The 19,817-nt window shown below is 34.7% G+C and overlaps 1 protein-coding gene across 8 annotated transcripts in view; it reads left to right on the plus strand.

Moving 5' to 3' along the window:
- LOC138711993 (zinc finger protein 345-like) overlaps positions 1–19,817 on the plus strand; it is a 41,910-nt gene that overhangs the window by 12,899 nt on the left and 9,194 nt on the right. For 2 of the 8 annotated variants that reach the window (XM_069843333.1, XM_069843332.1), the window contains 4 exons: positions 980–1,147; positions 2,589–2,639; positions 7,369–7,461; positions 7,773–7,843. In XM_069843333.1, the coding sequence (XP_069699434.1) occupies positions 7,444–7,461; positions 7,773–7,843 (89 nt within the window). In that variant the 5' untranslated portion in view covers positions 980–1,147; positions 2,589–2,639; positions 7,369–7,443. Of the gene's footprint in view, positions 1–979; positions 1,148–2,588; positions 2,640–7,368; positions 7,462–7,772; positions 7,844–13,281; positions 14,638–19,817 lie in introns of those variants that run through there. The other 6 variants (XM_069843335.1, XM_069843337.1, XM_069843338.1 and 3 more) reach the window with 6 other exon arrangements.

Here is a 19,817-nt window from a genome sequence, read left to right on the forward strand (position 1 = left end):
AAATTGGCATATTTTGAAAATAATGCTCAGGAGTGATAGTTATACAGTACATTAGTAGCTAGTTTGTTTCAATCAAAGTCGTGATTGTTGTTTGCGATATGTTTAAAAATTTGTAGTTTCTGTTCTGATTATGTTTTATAATATGTGACAGCAGGTTTCTCATACTCTCCGTGTTTCATTGAAAAAGTAAAATGATGATGAACAGTGAAGTGCTTTATATAGTACATATTTTAATAAGTATTGTAATAAGTGCAGTTTTAGGTCTTAGTTGTCATGGCAGGCCCTAGTAAATGGTTTATCAGTGATTTCTTTCATTTCACCTCTAGCAAAAAAAAAAGCAACAACAAAGTATAGTGATGTTGATAATGAAACTGACTGTGGCAATACAAAACTTGATCATGAATCAATCTTTTAGGAAGAGGGTGGGACTACTGTGTAAGAAACATGCGATAAAACTAATACAGTCTTAAGTGAAAGTGCTATTTCAGTTGTAATAATAATAATAATAATCATCATCATCATCATCATAATAATGAGATAATTTAAGTATTTATTCTGTGATATATATATATAAAGTTATAACCATTAAACATTGAGAAACTTGAAACAGTTATTATTGTTAACGAGAATTGTTTAAAAAATATTTCCTTAGTCTATTCATAAATTGGTTTGATGTCTGACAGTCCCTGACATTGCTCGTAGGGAATTCCAAAGTCGAGGAACAGCCACAATGAAAGAAGATGAATATAATGATGTTTGATGGGAGAGAATGGATAATATTGAGGAGTGTTGTGATCGTGTGTATAGATTATGGTGGGTGGATTAATTTTGAAAACGAAACGCAAGATAGACAGGAGTGGAGAAATGCAATATGTGAAAGAGAAGGGAAAGACAGTGGATTTTCCTACGCTCTTCTAGACAGAGCCAGGATAACATTTCGAGGAATGGTGTTATATGATCTGCCTGGTGAATATTGCAGATGGAGATATAGGAGGAGATATTTCTACTTCAGTAAATGATGGTCCACAACAACCGTTCCTAAAACTGTATCTTAGGACTTGTTATGGTAGAGATTTCAGAAGTTTTCATTCTGAATGGCATAAATTATTTCCTTGGCTGGAATGCAGTATAGAGTGTTCGTACCGAGGTAAGCAACTTATTAATTATTTAATGCTGACGTGAAATTAATAAATAGGTAAATCTTTACAATAGCATTACCAAAGGAATGCAAATAGCAAGGACTCCCCATCAAAGACACTACGGAATAGCAAAGGAGAGAGGAGTTCGGGTGGGATAGTGACATTCTTAGACAGTAATTGTGAGTATATGCAAGGCATACCAAAAGCGTAAACTAATCTAACCTAATCAGTCACTGATCCGACCTTACAAAAACCCGACTTTTCTCTGTGATCAGTAAGGGAACTCACGGAAATGACATATGAAGAGGTGGATTCTAAATTGGCCTACGTCCAAATGACAAGTTATGAAAAAAATAACAAAAACTGATAAAATAAATTTGACGCCCTTAGATTTGTCAAGACTTTAGGGAGTCTGTTATTATAAACTTACACAGTTATGTATTGGCTTGAAAATGATAAATTAAAACGTGAGTAAAATAAGTTAACATCTTAAAGAAAGGACTTAGGACACTTTGGAATCCACTTCTTCATAGCCTATATGTCCTTCCCCTCCCTGCAGTCTTTCACTTCGACAGAATGATTCCATCTGCCCACGCCTCTCCACTGGCCACCGCTTTAGTGTGCTCAGAACACTCTTAAACTAGAGTAAAAAGAAAATCCATATTTTTCAAGATTGCAACATACAAAAGTATGAGAGTACCACAAATAGCAATCACAATTAAGGATATACATTTTTCGAATAATATAACTCCTCGAACATACCATTTAATTCAATCTGTATTTCATACTTGAGTAGTAATGAGGTTCGAAATCTATGCTATCGTTCTAAATATGATTTCTAGATGTTTTACACAATTTTTTTTATCCATGTCTCCTTTTCCCCATCTTAGTTTCACCCCAAGCTGTTTCACACAATTCTTTTTCATCCATGCTTTCTTTCCCCCCCCCCCCCCCCCCCATTCATTTTAACTGAAAGTTGTTAATACCAATTTTTTTCGTTATTTATTTCACCTAATAATTTCAAACTATTAACAATTTGTTGGAGTTTAGAATGTGAACAGTAATCCATAGATTTGGAGGCAGTCCAGGATGCGACCTGTCTCCTGTTGCAAGCAATTGAGATGATTAGAAGCAAAGAAGTGCAAGTGACATTTCAAGAAAAATGATTTAAGTGCATCCAGGGTAAACTAAGCATTTAAAATTTCAGTGATAAAGGGATACAGTATATCTTTCAACCACATCACACATTGAGATTTGAAATTAAAACTAAACAGAATTTACAAAAGCTTAGTAACTTTTATTTAACCACATTTTCTCGAAAATAACGTAAGTGCACTTACACCCTTTTGCTTCTGACTGCCTCAATTAATATCTCAGTCACTCGTACATACCTTTTCCTTTGAGAATTAAGCAATGTAGCACTGTATAATGGGAATTTTTTCTTTACAGGAAATAGACTTTGACTGGGAACGTAAATCTGAAACTGCTCATGATGGCAAGGTAATATTAAAGAATTTATTATTACAATAAAATATGTGGAAACATTATATGAATGCTTTATCGTTTTAATGGTGAAAAAGAGATCTGGGTTAGATACATGTTAAATTTATTTTGGAATTGTTGTAAACAAAGCTCTTGTGGAACAGATTTTCTCCCTCTTCCTGCCATTGCCATTTCACTCCTATGAGTCAGATTTCCTCATAATACTTCAGTATTTCCTGATGTTACTGTTTGATCCTCTGTTGAGGCTGATTTTCTCACATTACTTTCGGGTAGTTTTTCTCCCAGTACTTAAGTGTCTTATACTATCCATTCTCATTTTGCCATCCTATAAATAGGTTTTCTCCTTAGTACATTAGTTGTTCCTGTTATTCTCATAGAAAATTGTACGAAATATTGTAATAAATTGATGTATTCAAAATGAATTAATAGAAAGTAATAGCACTGTAACTGTCACTTAGATAACATTTGAATTCATGATAAACCAGTTTCAATTTTTGTGGGTTCAAGTGGAATTTGTGGTGGACAAATACAGTGCTTGTTGGTAGATTGTCACTGTTACTCTGATTTGCTCTACTGAAATTCCACTGCTGCTCCATTATTCATCATGTGGTGCTGTATAGTTCGTCTCCCATGGTGCATCGGCGGTATTGCTATGGCAGCAAAAAGTACTAACGCTTTTCTAAGTCAATCCTAGATGGGAGCACATGCATGAATGATGCAAAGTCAAGTACCCGCTATTTAAAAAATGAATTCATCATTGGATTTTCTTTGTTAGAAAATGTGCTATATTTAATAAGATAAAACAGGGCTGCAGAAATCCTGGGAGCCAAGTCACCATAGTGACTGTAATTTTGCTACTGGCACTTAACTTTCAGCCGAAAAAAATTTTCTGTTTTCTATTTCTTTTTTCTTTCTTTGTTCTGCTCTCGTAATATACTACAAAAGGCACGTGACATCTATCATGACATCACTGAAGAAACTTAGAAACCATGCCACTGATTTCTCGAAAATAATCAGCATAGTGTAAATGAGGATTTAGTCAGATGAACCTTATAATAGGCAGATTCAGATCGTCATTAGAAACAAACATTTTATGTCATCCGATGACGTGTAATCTGAATGGGTCTACAGTAAAGAAATTTTATTCTGCAAGAGCTTTTTAGTAGCAAGACCACAAAGCACATTCATGTTACCATACAAGAAATTTATCATTATTATATATGATTGTAAGTCAATGTCGAATATTTCTTGCACTTTGTAAAATGTAGGTGACACTAGTGTTTACTGTTAAAAATTTATTGCACTGCGTAAAATGTGACACTAGTGTTTACCATTTAAAACTTTATATCTTACACAAGTCATTAACATTTTTGTCAGTTTAAATGTTTAGAAAGCATAATACCGAGCTCAATGTGAAATAGCAATTCGATTATCAATAGGAATCATATTGGTGGGATCGTTGGTGGCTCCTAAATTTTTGGGCTGTTTTCAGAAATGAGAGAAAATTTCTACAGCCCTGAATTAAGGACTATATAATTGCCTCTCTCTCTCTGTGTGTGTGTGTGTGTGTGTGTGTGTGTGTGTGTGTGTGTGTGTGTGTGTGTGTGTGTGTGTGTGTGTGTGCGTGGTTTTCTTTTTTTAAACTTCTCAAGTTTATGTAAAATTCTAATTTAATAGGCTTTTCATATATGATATAACAACATGTACATTGTTTTCATTCACTGTAAATAGACTCATTAATAAGTATATAAACTTGGCAGAGTACTTTCTTAGGTATGTCAATGAATCATAAATTTTAGCACTAATTATTTTAAGATTGTATGAGGTGCCATCAAAATGACTAGGCCTATAAAAATGCTAATACTTGTTAATTTAAGTCTTGCTTTCAACACCTTCGAAGTAATCTCATTCTGCGTCAATACAGCAATCCCACCACTTTTGCCGTACCTCAAATGCCCCCCTTAAGAATTCTTGCCTCAAACCATGAAGCACCTGTTGCGATTTGGCCTGGCTCTCCTCATCATTGTCAAAATATTGTCTCTTCACTTGAATTTTATTTTTTAAAGCAAAAATAAGTTACAAGGGTCTAATAAGGAGGGTGTCAAATGACTGTCATGATGTTTCTTGCCAAAAAAATCTCGTGTCTTGAAGGTTATACAGAGTGATTTATATAGAACTGACGCATTTCTTTCATTAATTGTTTCAAACCAATTGTGCTAGCGACAACTTATTATACCTAAAATGTAGAGGAATTTTGGGAGATTATTTACCTCTATAGCAAATGTTGAAAATGTCCTCCATCCTGCATAAGGCACAACTCAACACGTCGTTCCATGTTACTGGCCACTCGTTGGAGGACTCTGTTGTCAATAGCTTGAATCTCCTGTGTGATGTGCTTCAGATCGTCCAATGTCTGGGGACGTGTGGCGTAAACCCTGTCTTTTAAGTAACCCCATAGAAAGAAGTCCGGCATTGTCAAATCCGGAGATCTCGGTGGCCACAGGTTCCTGGAAATTATTCGGTCGTCAAAGAAACTTGCAATTAGTTCCATGGATTTATTTGATGTATGGCATGTAGCGCCATCTTGCTGAAAATATCCTTGACTCAGCTCTACGTCGTCCAGTTGCTCAACAAACTCCATGAAAATCAGTCGGTACTCTGCAGTGTTCACAGTCTGATTAAAAAAAAAAAAATTGGCCCCACTATTCTCTGTGTGGATATTGCGCACCAAACTCCGATTTTAACCGGGTGCATAGGTGCTTCATGGATGACATGTAGATTTTCGATGGCCCAATGGCGTAAGTTCTGTGAGTTCACATAACCGGATAAATGGAACCATGCTTCATCTGTGAACCAGTGATGGGCAATATGGCAGGATTTTGCACAATGAACGTCTGAAACCAACGACAATAATTCAATATTTTATCCTTATCTGGTTCCTGTAGCTGATGAACAACCGTAACCCTATATGGCTTTAGGCTGCCAACAATAGGAATAAAACATAAACATCTGCGCATCTAGTGACAAGGAATCGAAACTCCAGAACATTCTGCTTAATTTGGTGCTAAAATTGGGACATTGAATGAATTTCCAACGGAATAATTAAAGAAAGAAATGTGTCAGTTCTATATAAATCACTCTGTATATGTGGAAGCATTGTAATGGTGCAGGAGCCAGTTTCTATTGCTTTACAGTTGTAGTCTTTTATGATGATGAACACCTTCCTGCAGTAGAACATTCATTCATTCATTCATTTATTTATTTTATTCCATAGATCTTACATGAGCAATGAAGCTTTAAAATGTGGAACAAGTCAAAATTTTACAATATTACAATTACAATTTTTACAAATTTTTACAGTTTTACAATTTAGTAATTTTCTACAATTTTGTGCAATTTTTTACAATATTTTGACGAGATGTAGTGAGATGAGGCAAGGTCCAAGGATTCGCCAAAATGTTACCCGACATTTGCCTTTTGGTTGGGGAAAACCTCGGAAAAACCCAACCAGGTAATCAAATCAAAGGGAGGTAATCAAATCAGAGGGGTTGATGCCGAGGACTTGCCATAGACCATCCAGCTTCAGTCCCACGGCTGTGGAAAACCTCGAAAGAAACCAAAGACCAAATTGTCTCTGCCTAATTGTCTGATGAAAAGAAACAAATTCTTGATGCACAGCTCTCTTGATTTCGGAAAAAACCATCATCATGTTTTTTTTTGCGCACACCTGGCTTATTGTTGTTGAGTCTCTAAGGTTGTGGGTTCTTCCGTTGGGATGACTTCTGCTTGGTTTCCGGGTCGTAGCCATAAACTCAAGTCTCGAATCCCCCGTGATCATCTCTGAAATGAAGATAGGTCATCATTGGCCTACTGATGGAGATCTTTACAGATGTTGATGCAAAGGTTCTTTTTCTTTTGGTAGCCAACAAATGGGGAACAAACATGGGAGCCACCAATGTAGCTCAGTCGGGGTTGCACTCAAGCACAGGTTTGATCTCCGCTTGCGCTCCTGGTTGGGTTTTTTCAGAGGTATTCTCCAACTCTAAGGCGGATGTCAGGTAATCTATGGTGAATCCTCAGCCTCGTCTTGCTATCACCAATCCAGCGACGTTAAAAAAAATACATGCTAGCAATGAGATGCATGCTTAGGTCACCTGCAGTGATTGCCTGATCTAAACCAAATGAAATACCACAGATGTTAGCAACTTCTGGAATCGTTATTCATGATCAACCTGAATAAGTTGTCCAGTTGTTTTCAACATTTCAGGAGTTGTACTCTTGTGCAGTAATCCAGACTTCTTTTCATTCTCCTGTGATATGCTGCTCATTTTAAAACGAGAATGCCACTCAAAACATTGAATTTGGCCCATGGCTTCTTTACCATTTACCACCTGCAGTATTTCAAGGTTCTCTTTTCATATTTCGCAAGTTTAACACAAAAACTAAACTTCACATTTGCACTTTTCTCCATTTTCAAGTCTGTTTTAAAACCCCAGTGCAGTACTAACACAACTTCACAGTATCGGGTGTAGTAAGCATCACAGTGTGCACTGCTTGTTTCCAGTTGGCAGACTGATCCATCACAGTCAGGGTCATTTACCCCTGCAGCCGCTTACACTGCATTGACGCCAGTACCAAGCATTTGTTATATTCTGGTTTCATTTTGATGGCATCTCGTAAGTTATAAATATTCCAACTGAAACACATACATATATTTTTTATTAAGAAACCAGGTTCTGTGGGTGATGCTGCTACTAACACAAAAGAGGACGAAGATAAAAAAGCAGTTGATTGCCATGAAATGAAAAGCGAAGTAAAGGTAAATGACATTTTGAAATGCCTAATTTGTATAAAATTGTATAAATATCGCTCAGATATGTTTATGAACATTTGCGAAAGTCAACCTTTACCTAGGAAGGAAATAACACTAACAATTAAAAAGTGTTTATATGTTTTCTGAAGCTGTTTTTAATGTGAACATGTTCCTATAGGTACTACTACCACTACCACACTATTACTACTATGACCACCACCACTACTACTTTTGCTATTATTATTATTATTATTATTGTTATTATTATTATTATTATTATTATTATTATTATTATTATTAATTACAATTCATTTTAGGAAGAATCAATTACAGTGGAAGAATGGAATGATGATACGAAAGCATTGGCATCTGAAACTCAGTTGGATAGGTGAGTGGATCATATCAATAATGACTCTATATCTATTTTGATTTAGTAAGGAAGAAATTAATGTCGGAAATCTGACACATTTTCTCATATGTTTAATGCATTTGGCAATAATTCAGTTCCTTTACCTTGTTGCAATGATATTACTGCTCATAGTTTTTCTTGTGTCAATTATTCAAAAGACTTAGGTTCCTAAATTAAATTATTAAACTATACATATAAATAAGAAGATAAAGTTAAGTTTCTTTGTAACTTAAAAATTTATACTTACAGTACTTACTTACAAATGGCTTTTAAGGAACCCACAGGCTCATTGCCGCCCTCATATAAGCTCACCAACAGTCCCTATCCTCTGCAAGATTAATCCAATCTCTATCATCATAGCCCACCTTCCTCAAATCCATTTTAATATTATCCTCCCATCTACGTCTCGGCCTCCCCAAAGGCCTTTTTTCCTCTGGTCTTCCAACTAACACTTACGCATTTTTGGATTCGCCCATACGTGGTACATGCCCTGCCCTTCTCAAATGTCTGGATTTAATGTTCCTAATTATGTCAGGTGAAGAATACAATACGTGCAATTCTGCTTTGTGTAACTTTCTCCATTCTCCTGTAACTTCATCCCTCTTAGCCCCAAATATTTTCCTAAGAACCTTATTCTCAAACACTCTTAACCTCTGTTCCTCTCTCAAAGTGAGAGTCCAAGTTTCACAACCATACAGGACAACTGGTAATATAACTGTTTTATAAATTCTAACTTTCAGATTTTTTGACAGCAGACTAGATGACAAAAGCTTCTCATCCGAATAATAACAGGCATTTTCCATTTTTACTCTGCGTTTAATTTCCTCCCGAGTTTCATTTATATTTGTTACTGTTGCTCCAAGATATTTGAATTTTTCCACCTCTTCGAAGGATAAATCCTCAATTTTTATGTTTCCATTTCGTACTCAAAATTCTGGTCACGAGACATAAACATATACTTTGTCTTTTCGGGATTTACTTTCAAACCTATCGATTTACTTTCTTCAAGTAAAATTCCTGTGTTTTCCCTAATCGTTTGTGAATTTTCTCCTAACATATTTATGTCATCCGCATAGACAAGAAGCTGATGTAACCCATTCAATTCCAAATCCTATCTGTTATCCTGAACTTTCTTAATGGCATATTCTTGAGCGAAGTTAAAAAGTAAAGGTGATAGTGCATCTCCTTGCTTTAGCCCGCAGTGAATTAGAAAAGCATCAGATAGAAATTGACCTATATGGACTCTGCTGTAAGTTTCACAGAGACACATTTTAATTAATCGAACTAGTTTCTTGGGAATTCCAAATTCAATAAGAATATTATATAAGACATCTCTTAACTGAGTCATATGCCTTTTTTGAAATATATGAATAACTGATGTACTGTACCCTTATTCTCCCATTTTTTCTCCAATATCTGTCGAATACAAAAAATCTGCTCAATAGTCGATCTAAAACCGCACTGATGATCTCCAATAATTTCATCTACATATTCTCAAAAGAATATTGGACAAAATTTTGTACAACGTCAATAAAAATGATATTCCTCAAAAGTTGCCACAGTTAGTCTTGTTCCCCTTCTTAAAAATAGGTCGAATTATGGACTCCTTCCATTGTTCTGGTACAATTTTCTTTTCCCAAATAGCAAATACAAGTTTGTAAATTTTGCTAGATAATGCACTTCCACCCTCTTGTATTAATTCTACTGGAATTTGATCGATACCTGGAAATTTGTACTTTTTCAGATTTTTTATTGCAATTTCGACTTCAGAAAGTGTGGGTTCGGGTATAAATGGCTCAGCAGTTTGTATTTGAATTGCGTCCTGATCATTTCTATCTGGCCTATGTACATTTAGTAGTTGCCCAAAATAATTTTTCCATCTGTTCAGGATTGAATGAGAGTCTGCAAGCAAGTCACTATTCTCATCCTTGATCACGTTTACCCTTGCCTGATATCCGTTCTTAAATTCCTTTATACCCTTATATAAATCTCTAATGTTTTTATTCTTAAGATTTTTTTGTACCTCATTCAGTTTTTCCTTCGAGTAACCTCTCTGTTTATTCCTAAGTGTACGACTTGCTTCCTGTCTTTCATTGAAATAATTGTCTCTATTCTCCACAACTGGATCCTGTAAGAATTTCAATTTTGCCTGTTTCCTTCTTTCTACTACCATGCAACACTCTTCATCAAACCACGGTTTCTTTTTCTAAGTTTCATAATAACCTATGCTCTCTCAGCTGCAATTTTGATACTATTTCTGATATTTTCCCCACAAGCTATTAACATCTAACTCTTTCTCAACTTCGTCGGGACTTCCTAAAGTGGCAAACCTATTCGAAATTTCGACCTGATAATGTTGCTTAGTTTCCTCGTCCTGTAATTTCAGAATATTGAATTTACTAATATTAGCTTGTTGCTCTACTCGCTTGGCTACTGATAGTCTCTCTCTTAATTCTCCAGTTACCAAATAATGGTCAGAATTACAGTCTGCCCCCCTGAAAGTTCGAATGTCTACTATACTAATATGTCTCCTTTTATCTATCAAGATGTGATCTATTTGGTTGTGTGTCAATCCATCAGGAGAAGTCGAAATATATTCTTGTATATCCATATGGGAGAATGTTATACTTTTGACAATTAAATTTTTTGATGTCGCAAAGTTGACTTACCTAACTCCATTGTCATTACTAGTTATGTGTAGGCTCTCTTTTCCAATAGTTGGTTTAAAAATATTCTCCCATCCTACTTTAGCATTGAAATCCCCCAATAAAATTTTCATATGCTATCTAGATAACTGATCAAAAGTATATTACAATTCCTCATAGAAGCTATCCTTTATATCGTCATCTTTCTCTTCTTTTTATATATTTATAAATTGTATGGTTTAAGTAGATATATGTAATTAATTTTTCTATCTACAGAAATTGACGTTTAAAAATGTTATGAATGTTAAAATATCAGGTCATTCAGTAAATAGACCTATGTATATTATATGTCTGTTATAGTAGTTATTTACTCACTTATCTCTTAAGTTATTGAATGATCCATATGTATTAATGATTTATCCACACGTAAGAAGTGAATTTAAAAGGGTTGATAAATTCTTGATAAAGAGATCTCTTTGCTCTGCTATACCTTGCCTTGTTGTCCTATAGCTTCTAGCATGAAGACTTAGACATAATTCACAACAAAAAGAGGAATAATCCTATGTATAAAACATTTTTTTTTACGGATGAGGGACCCGAAGGCTTACACATGCAGCCTGAGGCTTATTGTGCTTACCACTCATATTTTTGTGAATGATAGGGTAGCTGAACAGCCATGGTTTTGTACAAGTACAGTATTCTGCATCATGAACTTCCGGGCTATTGTATGCATGATAATGACATGTGAATTAATGATGGCGAAATGAGTCTGAGGTCCAATGCCGAAAATTACCCGGCAATTCTGCTCCAATTGGTTGAGGGAAAACCCCGGATAAAACCCAATCAGGTAATTTGTCTCAACCAGGATTTGGACCTGAGCCCGCTCGTTTCATAGCCAGCTGTGCTGACCATTACTCCACAGCGGTGGACTATTTATAAATCATTACTCTTAACCGAATGTTTCCCCGTAGATGCTAAGTAACCTATCTTATTAGTCAGTTTATTTTATAAAATAAAAAAAAACTAAAAAAATCATTTAACCCTCAAACAGGTGTGCTGGGATATATTGTATCCAAGTTTTTTTTCTTGTGGTAGGCTTGTGAGACACATTAATGCGGAAGTCTGCTTGCTATTAGTCCATTGTTGTCTCACACGTGTGCTAATATAATTATCGCATTTGCAGAAACATTTGTTTATTTATAATGTTTTATTATTCAAAGAGCTGTCACTACTGGACATAGAACCCGGTGCATTTGGTTGTGTTACTGTAAATGGAAGCAATGTTTAGAATTGAGTAATGTGTAGAATAGAATTAAAGGGGACAGAAGAAAAAGAAGAAGAAGAAGAAAAACATATCCAGCAACAGTTAGACTCAGAGCACTGAATAATGCAGAAATATCAGTGGAGAAGAGAGAATAATGAAGTTATTTGTAGTGGTGAATTTGATGAAGAAGCAGAAAATAGTATTGAAAATGATCATGACACGAATTTAGAGTAAGGTTCTCCAAGTTCTCATGATAAAATGAATAGGGATCCAGAAGAATGTAATAAAATAATAGTCAAAATTAGGAGTCTGGTATCAAAGATGGACATACACCATTTTTATCGACGTGTAGTTAAGGATAGGTTCGTATAGTATTTTTCGTGCTGTTCTCAAAGCTATGGTCAGTTTATTTCAGAAGCTGTAATTTACATGCTTTTGTGAGCGTTAAGGTTTGTTGTTATTTTCATAATCGGACACCTCCAATTCATTCTTTGTTTCAAATGCAGACACGATCATTTCAGCCAGTCAGATTGCTGGAAGTGGCTTAACTCAGCACTTATGCGAGTTTTAAAACGTCTACAATTTTCATCCAAAATGTATTAGTTTTAAACTACATAAACATGCCTACAATACTATCATCTGTACAAAATTTGGTGCCATTAGGACTAGTAGATTTGAAATTACATTTTTAAATATATTTTATATTGATGTCACTAAAAAGACTCCTTGCAACAAAGTTATCAAAATTTTTAGTTCATATTGGCTCAAAAGCTTGAAAATAGTCTTGGGGATATAAATCACTTAGCTTTTTTGAGGTGAGTATAGAGAATCACAATACATTTTTAACTGGATTTTTTTTTTTTTTTTTTTTTTTTTTTTTTAATTTTTCACCATTATTTCACTATAGTATCCCCTTAAAACGTCATGACGACCAATTAATGTTTACATTCTAATATTTCTTACGAGTTTGGATGTTTTTTGATTACGTCTCTTTTATTTTGAAATTTTATTGAAATATAAGGATCTTGAGGTGCAATAAGTTGGAGAGTACGCCTGAACTGACGAGAAAACATAAATTTAATCCTAAACAATGGAAACGTGCTAAAGAAAAACTATTGGAAATGAATCCTTCACCAATTAAAATAAGGGATCAAGATAAACCCAGAGAAAGCTGCGAATGTTCAGAAGTTATACTAAGTAAACACTTCAGAAGTGAGTGGAAGGAAAATTCCTTTCTTCATTGGTATAATACTGTAATCCAGAGTTCAGATAAAAATGAGCACATTCATAATGAATTTAATTGTTTTGAAGACCTTTTAAATAAACCTTTGCAGAATTGCACTAAAATAAGAACTAAAAAGTGAAAGTAATATTGAGAGGATTTAATAGAAATGACATTCTAAATTTAATTTTCCTAAATTTTACAGTTAAATATTAGTTTTAGAATAAAATCATAACTTTCATAGGACCTTCTCATCATTATTTTAATTCTGGGTTGTGTGTTTCAGAAATGGATACTTGCATCTTTGTTTCAGAAGCGGCCAAAGGTTAATCTTAGTATCAGAAGTGGACAATGTCATTTTTAAGTATATTTTAAAGTGCTTTAAACTAATAATCTTAAGTGAAGATCTGAATTATTTTGTTAATAAAGTTACCAATATGGCATACAAAAATTTTTATACCTTATACTATAAGTTAATATAATGAAATAAAAATATGGCTCAACTAACAAATAATGAAAATGGCTCTTATCCATCTTTGATACTGGCTCCTCAGATAGTGAATGGTTTGTGGTATATGTAAGTGAAGAAAGAATGATTTTTCGATAAGAGGTTAAATGTTATTAATTTCCAACATATTACAAAATATCCTTGTAGTGAGCTTAATAATGTTAATTTTTATAGACAAAATTGTATATCTTGCATTTTATGAGGGAGGATCGAAAAGTAATGCACAACAATTTTCTTACGAAATACTATTTTGGTAGGATGTAGGCCTACAAAGTTGGCAGATAGTTAGTTTGAATCTTGCACTACAGACAGCAATGGCTCAATCAGATGTCACTCTGCCGGAATGAGTGTTAACTACTGAATAAAGATGGCGTGTATTCTAGCATCATCTACTTGTAAAGAACAGTGAGCTGTAGTCCGTTTTTTGTGGGCAAAACGAAAAAGTCCGAGTGAAATCCATAGGGAAATGTTGGAGGTGTACGATGCTGATTGTCTAGACCATAGCAACATTTCCAGGTGGTATAGGTTCTTCGAAGAGGGCTGCCGACGAAGCACGTTCTGGCCGACCATTGACTGCTGCAACACCACCGAATGTAAGAGACATAGAGACGGCAATCATTCACCCTATCGTCCAGACTTCGCACCGTCTAACTTTCACCTCTTTGGACCAATGAAGAAATTCCTAGAAGGTAAACGCTTCTGTTCGGATGAAGAAGTGAAATCAGTTGCGCACAGGTGACTATACGCCCAGAAAACGGAGTTTTCTGAACGAGATGTAGTGAATCTGGTGCCACGATGGGAGAAATGTGTCGAGAGACTTGGTTCCTTTGTCGAAAAATAGGTAAAACCTGTAGCTTTCTTGTGCATTATTTTGTTTTGCTTATCTACTGAATACGTTGCCACAAAAAATTATGTGTTGCTTTTCGATCCTCCCAAGTATTTGATTAAAATTAAATAATGTATGATATTAAATTGCACATCAACAAAAAATATTACAAAGAATTTCAAGAAACTTATGAGATATAAGGTACTCGATGTGTCTGCTTATGAGTGTGTTTTGCTGGAGGGTTAATGATTCTGGAAATTGTGCTCCATTTTGTATCTTTGCTTTCAAATAAAAACCTATTAAGACTCATTCTATGATATAAATTTACTCGTAGAATAGTTTCGGAGAATTTCTATGCACCGTACAGATGGTATGCCTCATACCACTTCTTTATGTTAGAAATGTTGAAGACATATTTCTGCGAAAATCTCAAAATTGACATTCTCCAGTATATTTACTACTTTTTGTATTAAGAAAGTTAAAAAAAGTTTAAATAGAGATGATATCGTTATGCACAATGAATTGCAAATCTTACAACCTAACAATGTATTGTAGGAGAAGTTAGTAAGGGCCCCTTCAGATGAAGTCACTTAGCAGCACCACTAGTGGCACTGCGAATGAGCATCAGTGGTGCTGCAAATGCGTGTTAGTGGCACTGTGAAAGCACGTTTGAAGCACTGCTTAATACATTAAATTTTTATAGAGAATTTTTCAGTCGTCTAGTGAACATGGACATAGAGAGAGATATACTTTTGGCAACTTTGCTCATATGGAGAAAAAATAGATGTAGAAACAGAAGAAAACTCCATCCATTAGTTTTGGGAAGACAGAATCGAGGACTATTTGCTGATTTACATCAGGAGTAGAAAAAGTTTTTTTTCCGTATTTTTGCATATTTAAGAAATCATTTCAAGAGCTTCTAGCAGGAATTACCAATGAAATTTTCTAAAAGTGGCCTTGCTTGAAGGGGCTCTTAAAGTGGGAATAACAGTGCTTAGGTGGTAGCGTGTTCACCTGCAGATCCAGGTCTGCTATCAGGCTTGGGATCAATTCACACTCAGGCTATTTGCCTGATTGGGTTTTTTTTTCAAGGTTTTCCCATCTTTAAAGGTGATTGTCAGATAATCCGATGGTGAATCCTCATCCTCTTCACATCTCACTATCATCAATTCTGTTCATGCTAAATAACCCAATACTTTATAATTTATATAATAGCATGGTTAAACAACCGATTAAAGGAAACAAAAAGAACAGTGTTGAGTGAAGCACGCTGGGACACAATGGGCAGAAAGGAAAGACAGTCATACTAAAAAATCGTATTTCTCTGTTCAAAGTCTTGCTGTTGGTTTAACCCTAGATCATATATGTAACAGATATGTCAGGGTTATAGTCTTTGAGGTTAACTTTTGTCAGGTTTACTATGCTGCCATCTAGTTGTTACATAAGGAGTCACGTCATAATACCCATTTGAATTGCATTAGCGACTGTGCTGCCATCTCGTGTTCGTTTATGGTGGACGGGTGGCGATCCTGGCGGTTGTTCTCTTCAAAGTGCTGCCAATTTTAATGTAGCGAGGAATTATCTGTTACATATATGATATAGGGTTTAACCTAGTGTCTGCATGATGCTGGCCAGTTCTGTGTTTGTTTTTCACATTAACACAATATGGCACTTCGATACAGAGACAGAAAGTGAACAAAAAAGAAGCACTCAAATTTTTTTTATTATTTGTACTGGCAACTTTGTGCTGCAGTGCATGTGTGATGTCTTATTCCACACAAAACAAAGAGGGGACAGCATAATATCCCTTACGGTGATGCATTTCCTTCATATATTGACTTAGGACCACACTGTGTCTATAGAGAGGAAGTGCTACTCACGTCTAAAAGAGACATCTGTACATGCATTTAATTTTTGCAAGACACGTTTTTCCTATTACCTTATTGTGAAGTAACAGAATATGATGCAAAACGATACATTCCTGCTCTATTTTATAGAAGAGTAATCTAGGTTTACATTCCTTGCAGGGATTTGAAAACTTCATTTTTAAACTGTGTTATTATTGTAGACCTAATGAATTGAGAGCCAAAGAATTTCACATTATATTACTGTTATTTTGCAGATACATATAACAAATACATATCAAATATGTCTTCAAATACAGCATAGTAAATTCATTCTGACCAGGGTTCTGATTCTTAGGATTTAACCTATTTTGTTTCTTGCCACATATCTCGAATATTTCAACACAATTGTTCGTTTCATGCATTCTACAGTAAAATATATTAATCTTACAGAACCTAAAAAAAAAAGCTAAATGATGCATGTAAACCTTAAAAGGACTAAATGAAAGGCTAAATAGGATAAAAATAAGTAAAGAAAAATAAGCCTAGGTAATTAATAAATAATAATTATACAGTATTTACAATAAGAAGAAACTGTCTTGAAGCATTAAACAATTTAACTGTACTGCGAGACATTTAAATCCCGGTAACTTAATATCATTTCTTCGGTAGTTGTGTGTGCTTATATCAACAATTAACTTAAATCAGGGTGACATTAAAACACTGTCAGCTGAGTCCAGTTTTCTGCAGTCATGGAAGTTGTAGTATTGAAGTTTGTGTGCTAACATTTACATTGACATTTACATTGTTGCATGAAAGATATTGTGAAATTCAGCTGCATTTGCACAGTGGACGCACTCGTGAACAGTGAATATTTTCTAAGTCCACTTTGGGTCACAGCAATGTTACATGGTGCATGTGCTTGTAGAAGCAGTTCTGGAACTATGGAAGTATTCCATATCTGCGTCTCGTAGACCAGCGGTAAAATGCTTGCTTAATGATTCGAAGGTTGTGGGTTCGGGCCTTGTTCAAGTTTTCATTTTATTTTTTAATCGTTCTTTAGCGATATAAATAATATTCAAATTATCATTTATATTCTGTTATTGTTCTTTATCGATGTCAACTTATTTATATTTTGTTATCGCTCTTTTAGCAATATAAATAATATTCAAGTTATAATTTTTTGTATTCTGTTATCGTTCTTTTGAGATATAAATAATATTCAAATCATCATTTGTATTCTGTTATTCTTTAACGATATGAATAATATTCACGTTTTTTATATTCTGTTATCGTTCTGTAGCAATATAAATAATATTGAAGTTATCGTTTATATTCTGTTTTCGTTTTTTAGCGTTATAAATAATATTCAAGTTATTTATATTCTATTGTTATAAATAATCTGTATTTTATGTAAGTAATTATTATAATACAAATAACCATTTTTCTTTGTAAAATAGGTTATTTTATTTAAATAATTAAGTATATATTATATAATATCTTATATTAATTAAACAAACCGATATTTATCTTTTATTTTCTGTTATCGTTCTTTAGTGATACTGTATAAATAATATTCAAGTTATAATTCATATTCAGTTATCATTCTTTAGCGATATAAATAACATAAATTTAATATTAGGTTTGGAACAATACAGTTGCATTATACTGGTGTTAGTTTTTCTTTTTATATTATTACATTACACTATCTTGAACCACAATAAAATGAAAAGGAGTGACGAGGAATTGAACCTGAGACGTTAACATCTAAATTCCGATGTTCTTTCGCTGAGCTACGAGGGCACACGTGTGGAAACATTTGCGGAAAAATTGGCCCGATCCCCCTGCAAGATATTCTGATGATTCGTAGAAGCTAGTCCAGGATGCGGGGTCAAAGGCTAATTGAGATTTCTCGGTCTCTGATTAGGTCATACATTCTGATAGAACTAATATTTAACTGTTGCGGTGAATTTCGGTGAAGTCCGGAGGGCCCAATTAGTAAATCCACTCTCCTCATCTCCACGCTTGGGCACCCTGGGATCTAATAAGATGCGAAAGAGACAGTTGTGTGCAGAAAGGAACGGGAAGTTACCACATTTATCCTTCCAAAGTAAAACTGCAAATATGAGCAAAAGAAGCTTTTAATAGAAAAAGGAGCAGCTTGTGCGGACCTCTGGAGAAAGAACTAAGGAAGAGACTAGTGAAGTGCTTTGTGTGGAGTGTGGCATTGTATGGGGAAGAAACTTGGACATTGCGACGAAATGAAGAGAAACGAATAGAAGCATTTGAAATGTGGATGTGGAGAAGAACAGAACGTGTGAAGTGGACAGACAGAATAAGAAATGAAGTTGTGTTGGAAAAAGTGGGTGAAGAAAGAATGATGCTGAAACTGATTAGAGAGAAAAAGGAATTGGTTGGGTCTCTGGTTGAGAAGGATAATAGACGACATTAGGATATGTAGATCATATGCAGAGACTAAGAGGAAGGCAGAAAATAGGAAAGATTGGAGAATGCTCGGTTTGCAATGAAAGACCTGCTCATGGACAGAACACTTATGTATGTATGTTCAGAATGCCTGGAATATCGTGTCTAAGAACAGTCTCTATTTGCAAAGACTAGTCAATTCCATGCCCACTCGACTGCAAGATGATCGAGATAAGAGGAAGATAGACTAAATATTGAATCGTGACTTTTTGTTTTGTTTTTAGAACGCTTAATTGTTTGAATGTTCCAAGGCAGACACCAGTAAGTTTGGTTTGTTTATGCCACGAAAGATATTTTAGTTGAGAATAAAATCTTTTTTCTTTCCATTTGCAGCCACAATGTTATAATGATAAAGTCATGGCATAATACATTCATGAACCTGATGTTAATTACTAAAATAATCGTAAAAGGGAAAGAAGCAATTATGTATATTTTGTCTGTCTCTCTTAAAAACAAAACGAAAAATAACATAAAAAGCACAAGGTTGTATTGGAACACAGGACCTCACGAATAAGAAGCCTGAATGCTACCATTACGCTATCAAGTAACACACAGAATACTTTAATTGTAACTATAGATATCAGGCAACGTGGTCCAACAACATGTAACATCGCCTGTCTCCAAATTGTAGCGAAGATACCCAAAGGGAACTGTGCTTCGAGAGAGCGCCCACTTTTTCTTTTGACAACTGTACAATAAAATTATTAATTTAGTTCTTCGATATTAGCATTTCACAGGTGATGTTCGTTCGATAAATTTGTTACTTCTTGGCACAGTTAAAGTTCAGACATGCAGAAATTTGCAGCATGCAAATTTACCTCGGAAATGGATAGGCGACGATTATAATTTCACAACAGATGGTGAAAATATTTTCTGCCAAGTTTGTTAAAAGAACGTACACCTAAGGAGACTACTGGTGTGCAATAGACAGTTTAGCTTCCAGACCAGACCTTCTGTTGGCTATTTTGAATAATTGAAAGAGAAAAATTTTATTGTGGGCTGAAAATTAAACTTGGATAGCTCAGTGCTTAGAACCCCAGCATTTAAAGATGATAGACTGAGTTCATGTTCCAGTCCAGAATAGAATATTCGATATTTATGCTGATTATCAGATTGTACTTATATCTATAATTATTTTCGAGTTGATCATATTTTCTAAG

The sequence above is a fragment of the Periplaneta americana genome, chromosome 13, assembly GCF_040183065.1.
Source record: "Periplaneta americana isolate PAMFEO1 chromosome 13, P.americana_PAMFEO1_priV1, whole genome shotgun sequence".
Taxonomy (NCBI): Eukaryota; Metazoa; Arthropoda; class Insecta; order Blattodea; family Blattidae; genus Periplaneta; species Periplaneta americana.